The 20,437-nt window shown below is 48.1% G+C and overlaps 1 protein-coding gene across 6 annotated transcripts in view; it reads left to right on the top strand.

Annotated features, from left to right (window-relative positions):
- RBM33 (RNA binding motif protein 33) overlaps positions 1-20,437 on the top strand; it is a 111,436-nt gene that overhangs the window by 37,570 nt on the left and 53,429 nt on the right. For all 6 annotated transcript variants that reach the window (XM_085005063.1, XM_085005061.1, XM_085005060.1 and 3 more), the window contains 4 exons: positions 5,556-5,727; positions 11,111-11,319; positions 14,787-15,072; positions 20,351-20,409. In XM_085005063.1, the coding sequence (XP_084861189.1) occupies positions 5,556-5,727; positions 11,111-11,319; positions 14,787-15,072; positions 20,351-20,409 (726 nt within the window). The remainder of the gene's footprint in view (positions 1-5,555; positions 5,728-11,110; positions 11,320-14,786; positions 15,073-20,350; positions 20,410-20,437) is intronic.

Here is a 20,437-nt window from a genome sequence, read left to right as displayed (position 1 = left end):
AAACCCGCAACCTCATGGTTCCTAGTCGGACCCGTTAACCACTGTGTCACTACGGGAACTCCTGTTTATCTGGTTTTTGTACCATTATTATAAAGCCTTCCTTTCCCATTGGATGGCCTTAGTGCTGATGTTGAGAATCAGTTGAACGTTTAAGTTTGGGTTTCTTTCTGGAATCTCCTCTTTGTTCCATTGCTGATACTGAATTGGTTACTGTGGCAGTGAGGTAGTATAAATCCACCAGTTTTGTTCTCCTTTTCAAGATTGGTTTGGCTATTCCAAGTCCTTTGAATTTTGCATATAAACTCTGTAATTGACTTGTCAATATCTATTAATCTGGTTGAGATTTTAATGAAAATTGCACTGTATCTTTAGATCAAATTGGGGGAAAACTAACATCTTCATAATCAAGTTGCCTGTTAATAAACACAGTTTAATTCTTCATTTCGTCTTTGTCTTTTTATTTCTCTCTTTTGCCCTATGGACCTCCAGTGCTGTGTAGAATAGAATCAGAGCATTTGTTTTTGCCTGGTTCTTGGTATTAGGGGTAAAATACTCAGTATTTCATCAAGCGAGTACTGTAAGCTACCTGGAGGTTTTTCCCTCAGATTGAGAAGTTCTCTTCTATGTCTAGTTTGCTGAGATTTTTAAAAAATCAGAATGTTGAATTTTGTCAGTGCCTTTTCTGCATCTATTGAGATAATCTTGTGACCTTTATCCCTTATTTTATTAATGTGAATTAAATCGATTTTAAAAACGATTACCTATATTCTCAACTTAATCTCCCTTTTGGAGGTTTTTCCGTTAATATCCTCTTTGTATTCTGGTATCTAATCCTGGGCACCCCATTGCTGTCATGTCCCCTCTGCTCTGTGATGGTTGGTCTTTCCTTGAATTTCCCCACCTTGACAGTCTGAAGAAGTACTGGCCAGGCGTCCTGTGGAATGTCTTCCAACCTGAGCTTGACCAGTGTTTCTCTCATGATTAGACCGGCTTATGGTTTCAGAAAGAATACCGCAGAGGTTAGGCGTTGTTCTCATCCCGTGGGATGAGCCACTGGGTACGGAGCTCCCTGGCAGTGTCAGCCTTGACTGTGCCCTGCATGACCTTTGCCAGTTACAGACAGTGTTTCTGTCCAGTTACCATCTTCCGCTTTCTCTGCCTTTTTCTTTGGAAGCAAGTTGCTCGTCTAGTTTGCGCCTAGGCCAGGGGAAGTACTTAGCTCCACTGGAGGAGGAGAGAGGATGTGCATATATTTGGAATTCTTCCCAAAGTAAGATTTGTTAAATTGACTGGTGTTTGAATGTTAAACCAACCTGATGCTTCTGGCTCACCCTTACTTGGTCAGGATCTGTTTTCCCTTTTATGTTTTGCCAGATTCCTTATGCGTTTATGTTCTTAAGGAATTTTGTGTCTGTATTCATGAAGGACGTTGGTCTGTCATTTTCTTCTCTTGTAATTTCTACACAATCGCTCAGTCTTTCCAGTTTGTAAATTGTAACTGTTGGTAGAATTAGATTCTTTGCTTTGTATTTTCTGGTGTAATAAAGAATTATTCTCTCAAATACTTGGTAAGCCCTGAAAACTTGTGGGGAGTTTTTCTGAAGCAGTGTTCTCTGTAGTTTTGTTTTCTTCCCCCTCTTTTTCAGAGAACTACCCGATTTTTTTTTTTCCTCCAATTTGGGATGGGATATTGAATTTTCTTTCAAAACACTGAGACTACAGATTCACTTCAGAAGTAGCTGGAGAATGTAAAAAAAAAAAATACAACTCTGGGACTTGCCTCCCCCCACCGCCTTAGACATTCTAATTATTTATGTACATATGAGAAGGCTTTGGTCGACTTTTTCTACCTCTGTTACGCATTACAAGTGCGTCTTTGGGGTTTTCAAGATAATTAAATAGCTAAAAGATCAAACCTTTGAATATTTTTGGCAGTGTCTATAATGAAATCAGATTTGCATATCTTACAAAAATATAATCTTAGGATAATTTAATTTTTATATTGTTATCCAGCACCCTCCGTGCAGTGGAATTTTACTTGTGAATGGAATACTAATGTTTGTTAAAAACTATGGAGAAAGTCAACATTTTGGCAGCTCGGTTAGTTAATCCTATAAGCCATATGGCCAAAGAAGGTGCCTTTTTTTTTTTTTTTTTAAAATTTAAGCCCAGTTGTTTTTAGGATAAGAGAGAGAGATCAGTGGCTAAAAGAGTGCATCTAGCTTAAGTGAATATTGCCAAGTGGTCTACACCTAAGGCAGCTGAGGCCAGTGCTTCAGTTTCAGCTCGGGGCTTGCAAAATCCTTGATGTGGTTCAGGGCTAAACTGGACCCCGAGACTTGGACCACGAGTTTGCATTCTAGGACAGTGCATCTCTCCAAAAAAAAAAAAAAAAAAAAAATTTTTTTTTTTTTTTTTTTACCTTGCTCAACCCTTCCTTCCAGTCCTGACCAAGTGGCATGTGTCTCTTGGAGAGAGTCACGTAAGTGGAGTGGCTGCAGGATGTCACCTGCGACTCAGCATGACGCCTCTGCTTTCTTCCCAGTCATTGCATCAGTCGCGATCCTGTTGGCGGCGGAAAGGTTGTATTCCCCGGTTTGGATGGACCGCAGTTTGTCTTTCCGTTCACTGTTGTGTCTGTTTTTGGTGATCCAGAAGAGAGTTGTAAACATTTCCCTCCAGGTTTTTACATGAACATAAGTTTTCTTTCTCTTTCCCCCCTATACTTTTGAACATACATTTTCACTTCTTTGGGGTGAATACCTAGCAGTGGGATTGTTGCATCATAGGCTGGAATAGTTTGTTGGTTTGTTTCTGGTAGCCTGTAGTATTTCTTTCAAAGAAACAATTTTTACCTTATCTTTGTTGTATTTAGATTTCTTAGATGGAGATTTGGGTGTAGAATAGACTGCATTAATTTCAGTACTGTCATGTTTTACGTTAAGCTTGGCTTGGAAAGTGTTGGAACTATAATTAGTATGAATGGTTGAATTGGAAATGACTATTGTAATAGAATCTTTGCTTTATTGGCTGTCATTTCTTTTCCTTCTCTGTGGCCTTGCTGCTTAAAGTGTCTGTGGACCTGCCTGTTGGCTTAACCTGGAGCTTATTAGAACTGCAGAAGGTCAGGCCCCACCCTGACCTGCGGAATCAGAATCCGCATCTCAGCAGGATTCTTAGTGATTGGCCCCACCTTGAATTTGAGAAGCACTGCTCTGGAGCCTTAATGGAAGTGGAGAAGGATATTTTCTAAATGAATATGATATTTTCATATTCAGTATGACTGAAATAACGGTATTGAACCAACAAAATGCCATTACACCACAGCTCACGGCAGGGTTGGATCCTTAACCCACTGAGTGAGGCCAGGAATCGAACCCGCATCCTCATGGATGCTAGTCGGATTTTTTTCTGCTGTGCCACAATGGAAACTCCCATTTTTTTTTTTTTTTTTAAAGTTTACAAAAAGTAAACTTTACTTTTGCTCAGTTGGAGTGGAGTGCAGTAGAAACAAGCTGAGTCTGTCTCACATGTCACTTGTTCTTGGTTTCAGATATTCAGTATGACTGAAATAACGGTATCGAACCAACAAAATGCCAGTGTTTTGGCATTTTAAAATTCTTAAGTATGCTGCATGTCAGAATGCTGAAGGGTGTTTTTGCAGTCATTGGCTAAAAGTTGCAGTTTACATTTATCATTTGATTTTCAGGCATTCGACCTCCTGAAGATATGTCTCTGCTTTAGGATTTCTAGCAATGCGTGTGTGCATTTTTTACACAGAAAATGGTGAAGAATACAAAATGATTGTATCAGCTTATTTTAATTTTTCTCTTGCACATTTTCTAATGAAGTTAGAAACTCATGTTTCTCTTAAGAATAAAGGATATTGGAGTTCCCGTCGTGGCGCAGTGGTTAACGAATCTGACTAGGAACCATGAGGTGGCGGGTTCAGTCCCTGCCCTTGCTCAGTGGGTTAACGATCCAGCGTTGCCGTGAGCTGTGGTGTAGGTTGCAGACGCGGCTCGGATCCCACGTTGCTGTGGCTCTGGTGTAGGCCGGTGGCTACAGCTCCGATTTGATCCCTAGCCTGGAAACCTCCATGTGCCGCGGGAGCAGCCCAAGAAATAGCAAAAAGACCAAAAAAAAAAAAAAAAGAGTAAAGGATATTTAAAAATTATGAATGAAGAGAATAAAGGAGCCATTTCTGTTTTTTGGGGGGGCTGCAGCTGAGGCATATGGAGGTTCCCAGGCTAGGGGTGGAATCGGAGCTACAGCTGCCGGCCCACGTCACAGCAATGCCAGATCCAAGCTGCATCTGTGACCTTCACCACAGCTCATGGCAGGGTTAGATCCTTAACCCACTGAGTGAGGCCAAGGATCGAACCTGCATCCTCATGGATGCTAGTCGGTTTTTTGCTGCGCCACAATGGGAAACTCCCATTTTTTTTTTTTTTTAAGTTTACAAAAAGTATTTAATGAACCTAGTAGTCAGTAGGTACCTATTTATTACCTAACAGCTCACCAAAACCTTCTGTGAGGTGGAAGTTAGTGTTAAAAGGAACATGAGTGAAAGTAATACAACATCGTAAGTCGTCTGTACTCCAATAAAATTTTTTTAAAAAAGAAACATGCAATTGTTGAAAAAATTACTTTTGGTTTGGGTCTAGATTAGGCAAAATTCTTATAGGAATCCTGCTACAATGAAATAGAAAATAAATCTGGTTTAGTGTGAGGTGAACGGAGAAAAAACATAGTTTTGCAGTCGTAATAGTCTGAGCTCGAGGTGGTAGTGAGTGAACACTAGTTAGTGGGATGAAGTAGAAAGGGATGAGGTCTGATACAGGGAAGATTTTGGAGGCCGAAAAGAAACTCCGTCAACCCAACAGCAGATGAGTGCTTGCCTGGCACTGGAATCCACGTAGGCGGGGTCAGGAAGTAGAGGAAATGCAGCGCCTCTGAAACGGGAGGAGGGTTGTCATCTGGTGTTAGTTTCAAGGCAGGTTATGTGCTACTAAGCTCGTGCAACTCTAGTGTTAGTTCAGTTAATACATTGAACTTTGCTAGATCTGGGGTAGATTTGAGGCCAGCAGGGATTTTTGGAACTCACGTTTGTTCTCTTAGAAGTGTAAGTAGCAACAAGGTATAAGACTTGGTCAAACTAGGAGTAGGACTTTGAATTTTTTCTAACATTTCCTTTTTCTTTTCTTTTCTTTCTTTTTTTTTTTTTTTTAAAAAACTTTTATTTATTTGTTTATTCTGACTGTGGAGTGGAGCGGCTTAATGTGGGATCCCAGTTCCCAGACCAGGGCTTGACCCTGGGTCACCATGTGGAAGCGTCCCCCTGGAACACCAGGGAACTCCTGGAACAGTGTTAATTGTTAATGTTTGATTTTCTCCTGGAATCAGTGTACTGTTTCACACGGCTTTATAAACAGGACATCTTGCAGCACTTTTACATTTTAAATAGAAAGAGTTTTTATGTCTGTATATGCAACCATTCTTCAGTATTGAAGTGAACTCACTTTCCCTTTGTTTTTTGTGTGTCTGCAATTTAGGGAAGCATGGAAACTTTGGAGCTGCAGAAGGACGTAAAAGAAGAGTCCGATGAAGAAGACGAGGATGATGAAGAATCGGGACGATTACGTTTCAAAACTGAAAGGAAAGAAGGAACAATTATTAGGCTCTCAGATGTAACTAGAGAGAGAAGGAACATTCCAGAAACTTTGGGTAACTTCTTTTGCCTGTCTCCCATCCCATTTCAGCTTCCTCCCATTCAAGTTCATTCGCATTTCACCTTCCTCCATAGTACTGTTACAGTTAATCAAATACTTAAAAAAAAAGCTGACTTACGGAGTATTGTTTGTGGCGTCCAGAGAGTGGATGGTCCTGTGAGGTTGGAGCTGTGTTGTGGTGCTGTAAAAACCATTCTATAAAAATGGCTTCCTTCTGGATTAAAAGATGTTTGAATAAAATATTTGATTTTTTTAAAAATAGTTTTTCCATTGGAGCCTGTGGCCTAGACCTGCTATCATGCGTACCCAGTGGTTCCTGCTGGCTCTGGAAGGGGGTGTGGGGTAGGGCAGGGCCATTTTACCCTTCCCAAGACTCTCCAGGTTGCCTGGGCCTATTTTGGACCTCTTAGGGTCATTATAACCTTCTCTTCTGTGTATTCTTTTTCCATGTGCCATTCTCCTCAGTGTTTACTGAGACAAGGTGACTTGTTTGTAGACATGATCAGCGGCACATCATTCCTTTTAAAGACGGACAGCAGGCTGTTGCTAGTCAGTGAGCCTCTTGCAGTATTGACCCTACTTCCCGCTCTTCTACGGGTCTCTCTGGTGCCCGTTGCAGAGAAGGAAGCGGTGGCTCTCAAATTTGAGCAGCAGCATCACCCAGAAGGCTTGTTAAAACGTATTTCGGGACCCACCCTCGGCTCCTCTGATGGAGTGGGTTTAGGGTGGGGCTCAGGAAAGTTGCGTGTCTGATGAGTTCCCAGGTGACGCTGTTCCTGCTCCTGTGGAACCCATACTCGGAGGACCACTAGGATGTTCCATATTCCGGTGGGGAGGGTGGAAGGTACAAGGACGGAGGGTTGTACCTGTTCTCTGGTCTTGGTCTAAATAAAAAAATCAAGAAAACATTTCTTTTTTTAAAGATTCTTTTCTTCATTAGTTACTACCTTTATGAAAACCGTTATTTGTGGCTGTTTTCAGTTGAAAACATGAACCTGCGTATTTAGGCGGCAGATTACGAAATCTCTGTGAGGGCACTAAGCTGCCAAGATGCCCAGGTTAACAGCAGTGGGCCGGTCTTAGCGTCTGCTTTGCTAACTGAGGTTATGGAGCGATGGATCTGGAGTCTCCATCTCCTCCCCTCCCCTTTCTTCCTTCTCCACCTCTTGGCTCAGGATGACCCCAGACTTTTCTCAGGTTATGGTATAAAGTTGCCAGTTGGTCTGAGCTAGTAGAGCGTAGGTTTCTAAGAAAGCAGGTCTGCGCAGTTGGCCTTGGGTAAAAGGAGATGAAGCAAAGGTCTCAAAGCAGGGAGATGGGAGAAACCGAAAGGCCCCTTCAGCAGGCGTGAGCGATGCTGTGGGAGAGCAAGCTTCCCGGAACAGGCGCCTCCGTCTTGGGCTGCGCTGGGCTGAGCAGAGGAAGATGGCACCCCGGCTGAACACCCGAGGGCAGCGGGCAGCAGCTTGTCGGAGGGCATCTGGGGCGGGGGCACGTACCATCACTTTCCTGCGTCCTTGCAGTTGGGCTGCGGCTTGGTCTGTACATTGGGCGGCCTCATGTGTCACGTCATAATAACTGGGATGGCTGCAAGTTCTCAGGCTGGGAACCCACTTCATAGACACCGTTATGAATGGCGGGCTCCCCTGTCTGCAGCCAGCTCCTCACGGGGCCCGCATCCTCGGTGCCCCGCTTGTGCAGTCCTGTCCTCAGCTGGGGCATCTTGGCTGTGTGCAGTGCAGTGACCCAAGCACTGACGTCTTCTGAAATGTCCACCTTGCCTGTGTTCATACTTTGTGTGTGTTGTGTTCCTGCAGTTCTTTCTTTTCAGGATCTTTATCTTGTTTTGTTCTTTTCAGGGTCATTTGTCCTTCCTTTATTAAAGAATTTGTGTCAAACCTTTTTTCCTTTTCTTTTCAAGGCATTTGTTGGTTCCATAGTCATGTCATCAAGACTGACTCCTCAAGAGTCAGGGGGCTGGGAGGGGTTAGTGGTGGGCAGGTTAGCGCTTTCCACGTGGGGGAGGGTTGGAGTTCTCAGAGGCAGAGTGGCTGTAAGTGTAAGCAGTTGACCAGTTACCATTCTTTTAAACATGAAGAAAAAAGCCTTTAAATGTATTTGTATAGAACGCGACTGTTTGGCTTAATAGTAGAGTAAGTAAAAATGGTGCTTGAAGGGATCTTCTCTGTTGCGTATTTGTAAGCCCTCACTTGAAGCTTCGTGTTTGGAAACATGAGTTACAGTAAATAAAAAGTAAGGATTATTCCCACTCCAAAAGTGATTTCTGTCCTAAATTTTAAAACACTGAGCGCCCTTAGTTCCTTAACACTTCTCCCCCCAGCAGGTTAATTTTATTTCTCTTTCTCTCTCTCTCTCTTTTTTTTTTTTTTGTCTTTTCAGGGCCGCACCCATGGCATATGGAGGTTCCCAGGCTAGAGGGCAGATCGGCGCTCTAGCTGCTGGCCTACACCACAGCTCATAGCAACGCCAGATCCTTAACCCACTGAGCAAGGCCAGGGATCAAACCTGCATCCTCATGGATACTGGTTAGACTCATTTGCACTGAGCCATGACGAGAACTCCAAGCAATAGGTTAATTTTATATGGAAGAAAAATGTTCAGTGAGAAAGAAAGCTACTGTAGTAATCGGTACACTAGAAATTTGCATACATTTTAACTCATGAGTTTATTTATGTACTCCTGATGGTAGAAATACCAGTTTCAGGTTCTGTGTAGAGATACTTGTACTTATTTGCTTCTGTAAAGCTGTTTACCTGCTCTTTGTAATGGGATTAAAATACTTTGCTGTCACAGTACACATGTCAACTCTGGTGATACGTACTTCCGACAAAAGAAGTCTTTCAGCCTTCTGCACACGAAAACAGTTGTTTTGCGATAATCGTGATAATGTTGAGAACACTCCGCTCTTTAAACAGAAGACTGAAGTCGTGCTCTGGCTCCGCCCACTGCTGACCCTTGGGTTGCATGCGGGTAGTGAGTTCTCTTCAAAATCTAGACGGGCATTTGGTCACTTGTGGTCTTTTCACATTCAAGTACGTGATGTCCTCCTCAAGTAGGAAGAGGACTAATTCCTGTCTGGGACACTCTTGCCCATCATAAAGCTGAGTGCACAGTTGTTAGTCTACACTTTGAATTCCGATTGGATTAGAAGTAGAATTTTGGGCTTTTACCTAATTTATAATCTTACATAGTGAGCTGTTTTGCTCCACCAGGATTCTGGAAATTAATACCTTACAAAAACGGTGGCCTTTCCCAAGGACAGTGCAAGACGGCATACTTAGGAGATAAATTCTTTCATTACATGCAAACGATGCCATTGGGTATAAGGGCTTCATGCTCTCACAGAATGCGGAGAATGAGATGGGTTTCTAGAACATACATGCGTGAGGGAATGATCTATTTTGAATGGAAGTGTCAAAAGCCATCTCTAAAATGTGTCATTGACCAGTTTCCTTGATGTTTAGAGCTGCAAGTTCTTTCTTCCCTGGAGGTGGACCTCAGATTTCTCTTTGGAAGTAGTGCAAGCAGTAACTGAAAGGCTATGTCTGTTTTAGATAGGCTTTGAAAATCTCGTTATCTATGAGAAGGCATCTAGATTTTGTGATACTGAGACATGAAATGTGTTACATTCTGTTTTACTGCTTTCGTCTGAAGAACATTGTTCTCATGCTCATGTAAGGTTCTCTTAAAGTAATATCCTTGGTTGATTTTGCTTCAGGCATAGGATCTGTTTGAAAAATATTTTCATCTGGAAATAAATAGTTTAAGATCACTAGTACCAGCAATAGGATACTGCCTTAAGTTTATGCAGTGGTCTTTGTATTTGCAAGGTTTTTATAGATTTCTTGATCCAGTTATCTTGTAAAACTCAGACGGTCATTTGTTTTTATTTTGCCAAATAAACTGTGTATTTTATAGATATTAATTGTATGTTAGTTTTATAAAAGTATTTGTATGTAAATATGGTTTTCTTAAGCATATTTTTGAAAGGGACAGTACAGTTTAAAACTTTGTTGCATCGAGCGGTGCGTCTTTACCTTAGAATATGGACATAGTTCAGAAAACACTTAAAGGGAAATTAACATTTCAGTTGAAGTTACAAATGTAATTTCCATCCTGTCATATTTTGGTGACCTTTTGTGACAGCTTGTCTCAATTGCAGGAAAGCATTTTTACTTGCTGATTAAAGATGTCATTTGAAACCATTTTATTACTGGGGATAGTGAAATTAATCTTGACACTTAGAACGACTAGAAAAATAATTGCTGATTCACCGCATAAAATGTATATGTGAACCAATCACGTAGTCAAGATCAGAATAAAAGTCTGTGCTTGTTAAGAGATTAAATTTTTTTCAAATGGAGTCTAGATTCATTTGAAGGGGAGGGGAATTCCGTAGAAACAATTTCAGGCAAATGAAGTGTGGCTTAGAGGTTTTGGAAGAGTTTGGAGGTGATTATGGAGGCGAGGGTAGGAGATAAACTGGTGGCGTTAGCACTTCCCCTTTTCTACAGAGGAAGGCATCAGCAGGCTTCTTAGTAGAATTCAGTGAAATCGCTAGAAGGTATTCATTCTTTAATGGAAGATATGGTATCATGACCTCGATAAAATAAAGGAACCATATTTGAATAAGTCAGCGTTTTTCTTCTCGGAATTCAAAGTGATGTGCCAGCTGGAGTTCCTTAGGGCCGGAGTCCATGTGTTCTGTGTCCCTAACGCGTTGGTCAGAGAGGTGAGCACCTGCGGGTGTCCCCGAGGTGTCTGCATTCACGGGTTTCGTCTTTGGTGACTTCGTTCTCCCTTGCTGTAGCTGTCTTGTCAGATGGCGTGGATGTAAGTCTGTCCTCACCGAGTGAAGTGGTTCTTTTTAAAAAATAAATCTGAAGTAGTAGTATGAAATGAGTTTCTAGTTCTTTGGGAAATGAATTATTTGACTTCAGAGTGCTCTTATGTGCATTTCAATCAGAACAGTCAGGAGTGTGTCATTTCGGAGACTCTCTGCCCCTGCGGATTGGTAATACTTCTACTGGTTTCACTTAGAAAAGTGAACTGGTCACAGGGCTGGTGGAGCCAGGTCTTGACCAGTGTCAGAGTGCCCAGCCTGGTGCCCGAGTTCACTCCAGCTCCTTTTTAGCTTCCCTCGGCACATTTTAGTGTCCGAGGTGAAGAGACTGTAAGCAGAGCCTTGTGTTCTGTGACGAAGGAGATTGCATCCTGCTGCTGGTCCACTTATTTGTTGTGGGTGAAGCGCTTTCTGTTCAGAGTGTCGTTGTCATGTATTTCTTTCCTGTTTTCTCCCTGTAAACCCAGTTGAGGCTACTTGAAGATATCTAACGCATGTGCATCTTTTCAAATAGAGCTTTCAGCAGAAGCCAAAGCCGCGTTGCTTGAATTTGAAGAAAGAGAGCGACAGCATAAACAGGGACGCTACGGCTCAAGGCGGGGCGGAAGGAGAGGAGGCTCTTCCCTGTGTCGTGGAGTGGGCGACCAGAGGAGAGAGAGCAGTGACAGGGCGCGAGGGAAAGAGCCCAGGCCTGCCCTGCTGCCCACACAGCCCCCTGTGCTGGTAAGTCTTACAGTTCCCTCGTGGGCGCCTGCACCTCGGAACAAGTGGAAAGACACTTTGGTTGGTGGGCATCATATTCTGCGTTTATCTTAGTCTGAGATGGAAGTTGAGTGTGAGGAATAATGGCTCACCTTTTTTTTTTTTTTCAATGATCTGTAGTATATAATATGATTCCATATATGCTCTTAGACATTCAGTCCTCTGGTATCCAGGTAGTAAAAATTCTGCGCACACCACTGCTGAAGAAGGAAACAGCACGGGTCCTGAGGTCCTCACACGGCAGGACCCGCGGAGGAGCCTGGCCTTTTGTGCTTGCAGAGAGGGGCTGCTCCTGAGCTCCGTGGTCTGAAAATACTGACGTCGTCCCCTTTAGGATCCAGCCGTGATGGCGTGGTTCAGAAAATGTTTTTTCTATCTTGTTTACCGTAGGCTTTTCCCGAAGTGTAGCGGTTTCTCTTACAGTAGCTGTCGTATCCTCTCCATACAAATGGGGATCGTCACATCCATAAATCCTACGCTTGTCATGTCAGCTTTTTTTGAATTTCTTCTATTTCGCAGATGAGACATTCCAGAAACAAAGATAGGAATTGTAGTGATTTGTTGTTGTTGTTTGCTGTTCTTCTAGTTAGGATTTTAGAGCTTTTTCCTTCAGAAGTCAGTTTTCAAGAACAACTTATTTAATACATGTCTACTCTTACCTACCCCTACATTTGAATTAAGGGAAAAACCACACTTCACTCTGGGAGAAATGTCATATTTTAGGAGGCATTTACTTGCAAGATAACAAAGTAGAGAAGGTGTCTTAGCCTGAGAATTCTGATTTTGGTGTAAAGGGGGGAGAGGAAGGTGAGTAGATGACCAGCCTAGGGAAGTTGATGATATTAATAACCACTGTTTGCTCACACAGCTGTTTCGTTCTTGGCTTCTCTGATAGCAGAAAGCCTGGCCCTTCGGTTTTTTCTTTTTCTTCCCTTTTGCATCTTCTCACCTCTATTTGCTGTGTGTTGTACAGCCAGCTCCGTCATTTTGGCCTCCTGCGGGAAACAGCCACACAGGAGACCCGTTTTGTGTAACTGTGTCTCCGTGATCCTGGAAAAGTAGCTGAACTGCCTGTTTTCTTTCTTTCTTTCTTTCTTTTTTTTTTTTTTTTTTGTCTTTTGTCTTTTTAGGGCCGCACCCATGTCATATGGAGGTTCCCAGGCCAGGGGTCTCATTGGAGCTGTAGCTGCCAGCCTACGCCAGAGCCACAGCAATGCCAGATCCCAGCCGTGTCTGCAACCTGCACCACAGCTTAACCCACCGGATCCTTCACCCACAGAGCAAGGCCAGGGATCGAACCTGCAACCTCATGGTTCCTAGTTGGGTTCGTGAACCACTGAGCTATGACGGGAACTCCGAACTGCCTGTTTTCTTACCTACAAAGAGGGAGGTATGTGCCTGGCCTGCCTCCTTCAGAGAGGCTCACCTGGGAGGAGCTGTGAGCTGTGAAGATGCTGCCGGGTGTGAGTTGTCCAGGTCCGTCCCACAGTGATGCCAGAGCTCACAGTGAACGGGGACTAGACCCCTGGCCGGCCGGCTGTGCCCCGTGGCACTGTGGGCTGGAAGCCCTCCGCTCTTCGTGCTAGCCGGGGCTGATTTAAGGTTGCAGTTGAGGAGGTCCCGGTGTGGATCAGCAGTAATGAACCTGACTTGTATCCATCTGTGAGGTTGCAGTTCACTGAAATGGCCAAAGCTGTCTGAAATGACCTTAACCCCCCACCCCCGCCCCTGCGTCCCCTCGCAAAGCATAGGATGTGCGTGCCCTTGAACCTGGCCACTCCCCACCCCAGAGCTGTGCTTGGACCCTCGCCCCAGAGTTGAGGAAAGAGTCACCTGCGCGCTGTCTTTGCTTGTGTCCATCTCCCCCGTGGCTGCTCCCTTGCTCTCTCCGGATGTGCTCTTGGCGGTCCGGCCTGCTGGCCTGCGCTCTGGGGCCTTGGGCCTCACCGTGAACCCCTCCTAGTTTAGGTGAGAGATGTGCGGTGCACGCTCTTCTCTTCCTGCAGCGCCCCTGCTCTCTGTCCTGCCTCTCAGGCTTGTGGTTCTTGGTCCTCTTTTTAGTCGGAGCTGGCTCGGCAGCGTTGTCCCTGCTGCCACCTGCCGTCTGCATGCGCATCTGCTTTCCAGCTCAGTTCGTCCCCTGCTGCCCCGGACCTCTCCACGTGGAGGTCCCGCAGGCCAGCTTTCAACACGAGGTTCCCTCAAATGCCTTCACGCTCTGGATGGAACAGCCCTCTCTGATCTCGTTCTCAGTTCAGTTCAGGTGTCCTCAGCTGTCCCGCTGTCCCTGTGCTGTCCGTGTGGGTCCAGCGGTGAATAAGAGCGACTAGACTCCTGCCTCGCCCCGATGTTAGGGGGAGCATACTCGGTTCTGGGAGCCTTTGGCGAGGTCCTCCCTGAGGAAGGCGGGTGGGACAAGGTCACGGACACACTTCGTTCCGGTGAAGCGCCTCCTTCCAGGCTCTTCCTCAGACCATGACGTGTCAGAGGGCCTGTCTGCTTCGGCCTCTCTCCCCTGGCCCGTCTCACACGCGACTAGTCCTCATCAGCTTTCTCGTCGGACGACCTGCGGCGGAAGCCTCCACCGTTTGGAGCAGCTCGTCCGTGGAGACAGCTCTGTCGGGAGGAGCCTGCTGCCTCCTCCGCCGTGTGTGGCCAGTGGATTAGTGGTTACAGGCGGGACCTCCGGCTCGGATGCCCTGCTCTTCTGGTTCCCAGCCACGTGGGCTTGGGAAAGGAGGGTGATACTAAGGGCCCACCTCATAGGGTTGTGGGCAGAGAGTCACCTACTTCATGTCCTGCCCTTGACACACTGGCGGGCTCCGTGCGCGGCAGCGTGGCTGTCGTGGGTGATTTCCTCCTCCTGGCGACTGTGTTCCAGCCGGAGCCCCTTGTCCACTTCGAGCGGGTGCTTTCCCAGCCTGGCCGTCCTCTGTCGCTGCCCGGGCTGCGGCCACACCCTCTCGCAGGGAGTGCCTGGCGGGCCTGGTGTGGCCTTGCTGCGCTCCCTCCTCCCGGGTCAGCCCCGCCTTCCCCGCGGGTCCTGGGCCTCTGCCCTGCTCTCAGGCCCCGTTTCTGGCAGGACTCTGGGGGAGCAGCCAGACCGGCCATGTAGGGTGGCTGAGGGTGGCCCGTGTTCTGTCCCCAGCACAGCGCGTGGCTCCCTGCGGGCAGGCCTGATGCAGATTGAACTGTGGTTTTTCCTTGTGGAACCAGGCGTGTTGTCTTGGGGCTGCTGTTTTTGCCTCCTTCCCCGAGGTTGACTCCGGCTGTCAGACAGCCGCGCGGTCTGGTACAGGTTGTTACAGAAACTTAGTTCTGCCTTAACTTTTGCAGTGTAAGCCTACGTCCGTAGGGCACTGGCATTCGTTGCTTCTTGGCTCCCGGGGTTGATGTCTGTGCCTTTCTCCCCCTGTCTTTGGTTTTAGACGCACTCTCCGAGGCTGATTCCTCCTCCTCAGCCCCAGCCTCCCCCTCCGCCGCCGCCACCGCCTCAGCAGCAGCCGATCAGAAGTCTGTTCCAGCAGCAGCAGCTCCAGCCTCTGCTCCCCCTGCAGCACCCTCACCACCCCTCGCCCCCTCAGGGTGTGCACATGCCCCCCCAGATGGAGGCCCCCAGGGTGATGATGACACCGCCGCCCGTGACCCCACAGCAGCCCAAGAACATACACATAAACCCCCACTTCAAAGGGGCAGTGGTGACGCCCGTCCAAGGTACGTGTCCGCTTTGCTGGTTCCTGTACCGCCTTCAGGCCTGTAAGGACGCCCTGGCTTCCTAGACTCCGTCCCCCCACCCCAGGCACACGCTGGCTCCACGGGCCAGGCTCGTCTGCTCCAGGGTGTGGACAGTACTGAGAAAACAGTCAGCTTAAGGGCATTAGAGAACTTGGGGAACGCCTGCTTGGTACTTTCCCCAAACCCCGGGGGCTGTTGGGGCAGCGTCCCCTCAGGTCCCACCTGGTGTGCTTCCTTTGAGTCCCAGAAGTCCCGCCCACCCTCCGGGCCTGAATTCTCCGTGAGTGACCTCTTAGGATTCCAGACACACGCTCCTGGAGCTCGGAGGCTCGTTTTGAGCAGTTGACAGGGAACGAGTCTTTGTGCGTCTGCTCGACACGGCGTTGACTGAGACCCTGGTCTCCCTCTGACCTTTGAGATGGGTTTGTTGGTGAACAGAGTGAAGCTCTACAGTTAGGGTCCAGTTTTCTAGCAGACATTTGGGGGCTGAACTGCAAACGCAGTGACAGAAAGAGTACAGCGGAAGGGCCGCAGGGTGGGCTGCAGCTGCCAGGGCAGTGGGGCGGGCTTCGTGGCACGGCAGGAGGTGAAGGTCTGGGAGCCAGTGGCCTGACTCGGGGAGGGTGTTCCAGGCAGAGGGGTCAGCGAGTACAGAGACTCTTATTCCCGTGAGACTCTGTCTTTGCGTTCAGGCGACCAGAGAGAGACCGCGTGGCGTTTGCCGGGTGAGAAGGGCAGAAGGAAATGCTGAACCTGGGTCATGTATGACCGTCAGGCCGTCCTGAGAGCTTTGGCTTTTGTTCTGAATGAAATGGGTTGTGACTGGAGGAGTTTGAGCGGAGGAAGAACATGATCTGGTTTATGTTTTCAGAGGACTGTTCTTGCTGCTGTGTTGGGAGTGGGCTTGTCAGGGAGCTGAGGGCGGAAGCTGGGCATCAGGTAGGAGGGGAGCAGGTAACACATGATAGTGGCTCAGATCTGGGCGGTGGCAGTGATAAGGGGTCAGATCTGGATATGAGACCGAGATGGAGTCAGCGAGGAAGTTCCCACCGTGGCTCAGCAGCAGCGATCCCAGCTAGTATCCATGAGGATGCGGGTTCGGTCCCTGGCCTCAATCAGTGGGTTAAGGATGCAGCGTGGCCGTGAGCTCTGGTGTAGGTTGGAGACGTTGCTCAGATCCCGCGTTGCTGTGGCTGTGACACAGGCTGGCAGCTGCAACTCCGACTCAACCCCTAGCCTGGGACCCTCCATCTGTCAGATGAGTGTGAGAAGAGGCAGAATGATGCCAGAGGGGCCTGAGCAGTTGAGGGCTGGCATTGCCGTCACCTGAGAGCACTTGGGGGAGAGCAGGTTTTGAGGGGAAGACTGGAAGCTCTGGTCTGATGTTTCGAGACACCACCTGGACCTGCAGGTGGAAGTGACAGGTGTGAGGGTTGTAAGCGTTCAGACCAGGGCTCTGGGCTCAGAGGAGTTTGTTTGAAGGGGGTTTGTTGGCACGCAGAGCCTGCACCTGGTAGACCCCCCAGACTTTGTCCAGGGCAGGGGTGTAGGGCTGGGATGTGGTCCCAGCCGGGAGCCTGGCACTCGACACGAGAGCTGGAAACTGAGCGAGGGCAGGGCACGAGGGGCAGAGGAAGATGGTGACCACTGAGGGCGGGCGGTTGGCAGTGCAGGCTGAGCAACAGCAGGGCCTTTGGTATTCGGACAGAGTGGCTTTGGTGAAGTGCTGGCTCCAGGTGCACGGCTCACGGAGGCGGGTCTGAGAGGGCGGGCCCAGAAGCGGGGGATCGTTGCATTGAAGTTGTTGAAGGTGTTTTGCTAAAAGAGAGGTTGGGGGGTTGGGGAGGCTCTGCCCCTGCCAGGAATGCTGGGCAGCACTGCAGCCACTCGGGCTGTGGGTCATAGTCTTAGGGTTGGACCGTTTTCTCCAGCCGCACTGGCCTTTCCTTTCTTTGTCCCGTGTGGCCCAGACAGTGGGTTTGCCGGAGTCAAGGTGTTTACAAAGCAGCAGAGGCGGTGGCCTTGCTCACGACAAGAGGCAGGGTGGGTGTGATAAGGGCCAGCAGAGGTTAGTAGAGCTCAGTAGTCGGTGGGCTTGGGAGGTGACGAGGCTGTGCTAAGAAGGGTGCATGGAGACTGCCTGCAGTCACGGACTTGGATGTGGGTGAGACGGAAGGGAGGCTGGCAGCCAGGCACGGGCAGCATTGTCTTCTCCACCAAGGCTGGAGACAGAGCTGTGTTGAAGACGGTGGCGGGGAGCTTGGGACTGAGCAGCGATGTGACCAGTAAGCAGGTGGACAGCTGCAGGGGCGCTGTGCCATGCTGTCTGCTGACACGAGATCCATATCTGGGGTTGGAAATGGCAGTGAGGACCAAGAAGGATCCCACCCTGCCTCCAGAGCCAGCAGTAAGAAGGCTGAGTGAGAAACAGCTGCCGCCTTTGCATGGGAGAGCTCGGTTTCCCTGAGAGCAGGAAGGGGAAGGGCTGAGGCCGGGGTTCTGCTGCTGGTGAACTTGGAATTCTACAGGGTGCAGTTAGGGAGATCCAGAAGCTGGGGAGAGGCCTGACCAAGGACTTGGGAGGCGGAGAGAAGGCCAGGGCCTGGCTTCTCTGTGTTGAGGCCTTGGAGCAGAGGGCAGTGAGGGTGGCAGGCTGGCCACGGGGGTCATTGTCCTGGTGCTGATACAGGAGATGGGTCTTGCTTCCCACACCCAGCAGGGTCAAAGTGGGCGTGGTCCCCGTGGGGCGCTGACCCTCCTTGGCTGGCCTCTTGGCTTGTCCCCACCCTGTATTAGAGTCCCTTGCTGGCTTCACCCTGTTCCGGGGCTCTGAGCGCACGAGGGCAGGCAGTGTGGCTGCTGTGCTCACCTCTGCAGCCCTGGCAGGGAGCACAGGGTGGCCTCTGTCTTCTTCAGCAGCTATTTGGTGAATGAACCAGTGCTCACTGTGTGAAGGGGACGGGTAACTCATTGAAAGTAGCCCTTTCCACAGTGGCTTCCCAAGGTTGCACCTGCAAATCCAGTTTGTCAAAATAATTGTACTGATGTCAGCATCTGTTATTGTGTATTTCCTTCTAAAATTGAATAGAAAACTGGCAGTTGATAGGGTGCACAGATTTCTTTAGCTTAATAAAAATAAACAGTGTTAGAAGCACACAGTGGGAATGCTGCAAGGAAACCCCAGATGTCCTCCAGGCATGAAAACGGTGCACTTTGCTGAAATCAGTAGCCAAATGGTGCAGAATGCAGCGCTTGCACCCTGACACTCATGCATGATTCAGTAACTGCAGGCTCAGCTTTCTGACAACCGATTTTGTTTGTTCGTTTGTTTTGTTGTTGTTGTTTTGTTTTGTTTTTTGCTTTTTAGGGCCGCACTTGTGGCATAAGGAGGTTCTCAGGCTAGGGGTTGAATCGGAGCTGCAGCTGCCAGCCTATTTCTGACAAGTTTTGATTTAAACTCTTAGAACCAGGTGTTGAGTTTTCTCTCTGTGAAGCCAGGTGCCTTAGTGCCCCATGGTCCTTCTCTGTAAGGCACTTTGGATCTTGAGGCCACTGACCTGGGGGTGGGCTGGGTCTCTGCTGGGTGTACGCTCTCTCTTGGAGCACTTACTTACTCAGCACTGAGTGAATGAGTGCAGTAAGACAGAAAGCCACGGAGTTCCCGTCGTGGCTCCGTGGTTAACGAATCAGACTAGGAGCCATGAGGTTGCAGGTTCCATCCCTGGCCTTGCTCAGTGGCTTAAGGATCCGGCGTTGCTGTGAGCTGAGGCGTAGGTCGCAGATTCAGCTTGGATCTGGCGTTGCAGCTCTGGGAAGCTCCATGGGCTGCAGGTGTGGCCCTAGAAAAGACAAAAAAAAACAAAACAAAACACCAAAAAAGAAAAAAAGTGGTGCATATTCTTGAATATCTAGGTATTTTCTATTTGATACCTCATTTTAAAAAGTCTTTATGTATATGTGTGTGTGTATATATAGATAGATAGTCTTTTTGCCTTTTCTAGGGCCATTCCTGCGGCATATTGCAGTTCCCAGGCTAGGCGTCTAATCGGAGCTGTAGCCACTGGCCTACACCAGAGCCACAGCAACGGGGGATCCGAGCCGTTAACCCACTGCACTGGGCTGGGGATCAACCCCACACCTCTGCAGCAACCCAAGTGGCTGCAGTCCGATTCTTAACCCACTGTGCCGTGGCGGGAACTCTCATTACTCTTCTCTTAAAGTAATTTTAATTGACTTTTAAGCCGTATTACCATTTTTTTTTTTTTTTTTTTGGGCCATGTCCGAGCCTGCAGAAGTTCCCGGACCAGGGATCACCCATGCCATGGCAGCAGCTCGAGCCACTGTAGTGACAATGCAGATCTTTAGCCTTCTGCGCCGCAAGAGGCTCCTTCTGTATCTCTCATTTACCAGAAATTTTTAAGATGAGAAACGTGCCATACCATAACCTGACTGTCTGAGCTCTTACTGGATGCATCAGCAGAACATTTTAATGAAAGAGCCTACTGCCATGTAGTGGTCACCGCTTAGGTGGTGATTTGTTTTTTTTCACCCCCAAATCAAACTCAGTATAAGGCACACATTTTTAATAGCTTAAGTGTATTTGATTTGGCCCCAGGATGTAAAACTAGCACCTGGCTTCTTCTCTGTTAGGAAATGTCTGTTTTAGAACTGTTTTGATTCCTTGTGAATTTTCTGGTACGTTGGTGGGCGTTCTCCTAGTTTAAACACAAAACAAAGACAAGCAGGAAGTCTCAGCGAGGCAGGCTGTGGGGTAGGTGAGTCTTCGTCACGGCACCTGGGCGGCCTGTTCTCCTCTCTGCTCTCGCTTCCTCCTTCCTTCTCTCTCTGCCGTGGCGTGAGAGGGCTCCTGTTTAAATTTGTTCTTGACTGGAGTCGGGAAGTAGCCCTGGGATTAGAGGGCCTGGGAACCTAGACACGGACATGGGGCGTGAAGTGGGCTTTTGGGTAGAGGAACAGTGCCTTCTTCCGTGGCACAGGATTTCAATTCTGAATACGAATTCACTGTTGAAATGGAAGCTTCTGCTTGTGCTGCTGTCTCCTGAAGACACACGTTCTTCCTTCATTCCCTTATGGGATTGGGACAATAGCCAGCACGTAGCTTAAGTGCACCAGACGTCTTAAGTGTGCTGTACACATAATGCGTCGTTGAAACGCAGCCTCATATATTGTATTCCCCTCCTGGTGGGCTGGGCCGTGGGGTAAAACGTGTTTGTAATGGAAGGTGTTTTCCTTGCAGTGCCCTTGCTGCCCGTCCCGAGCCAGCCGAGACCTGCCGTGGGGCCCCAGAGATTCCCCGTGAGTAGCAGCTGCTCCTTCTGCACGA

Source organism: Sus scrofa, chromosome 18, assembly GCF_054392235.1.
Source record: "Sus scrofa isolate SSC_HxYL_T2T_F1_AM1 chromosome 18, Sscrofa_HxYL_maternal_Yorkshire_Landrace_v2.0, whole genome shotgun sequence".
Taxonomy (NCBI): domain Eukaryota; kingdom Metazoa; phylum Chordata; class Mammalia; order Artiodactyla; family Suidae; genus Sus; species Sus scrofa.
This window is presented reverse-complemented; position numbering and strand designations above follow the sequence as displayed.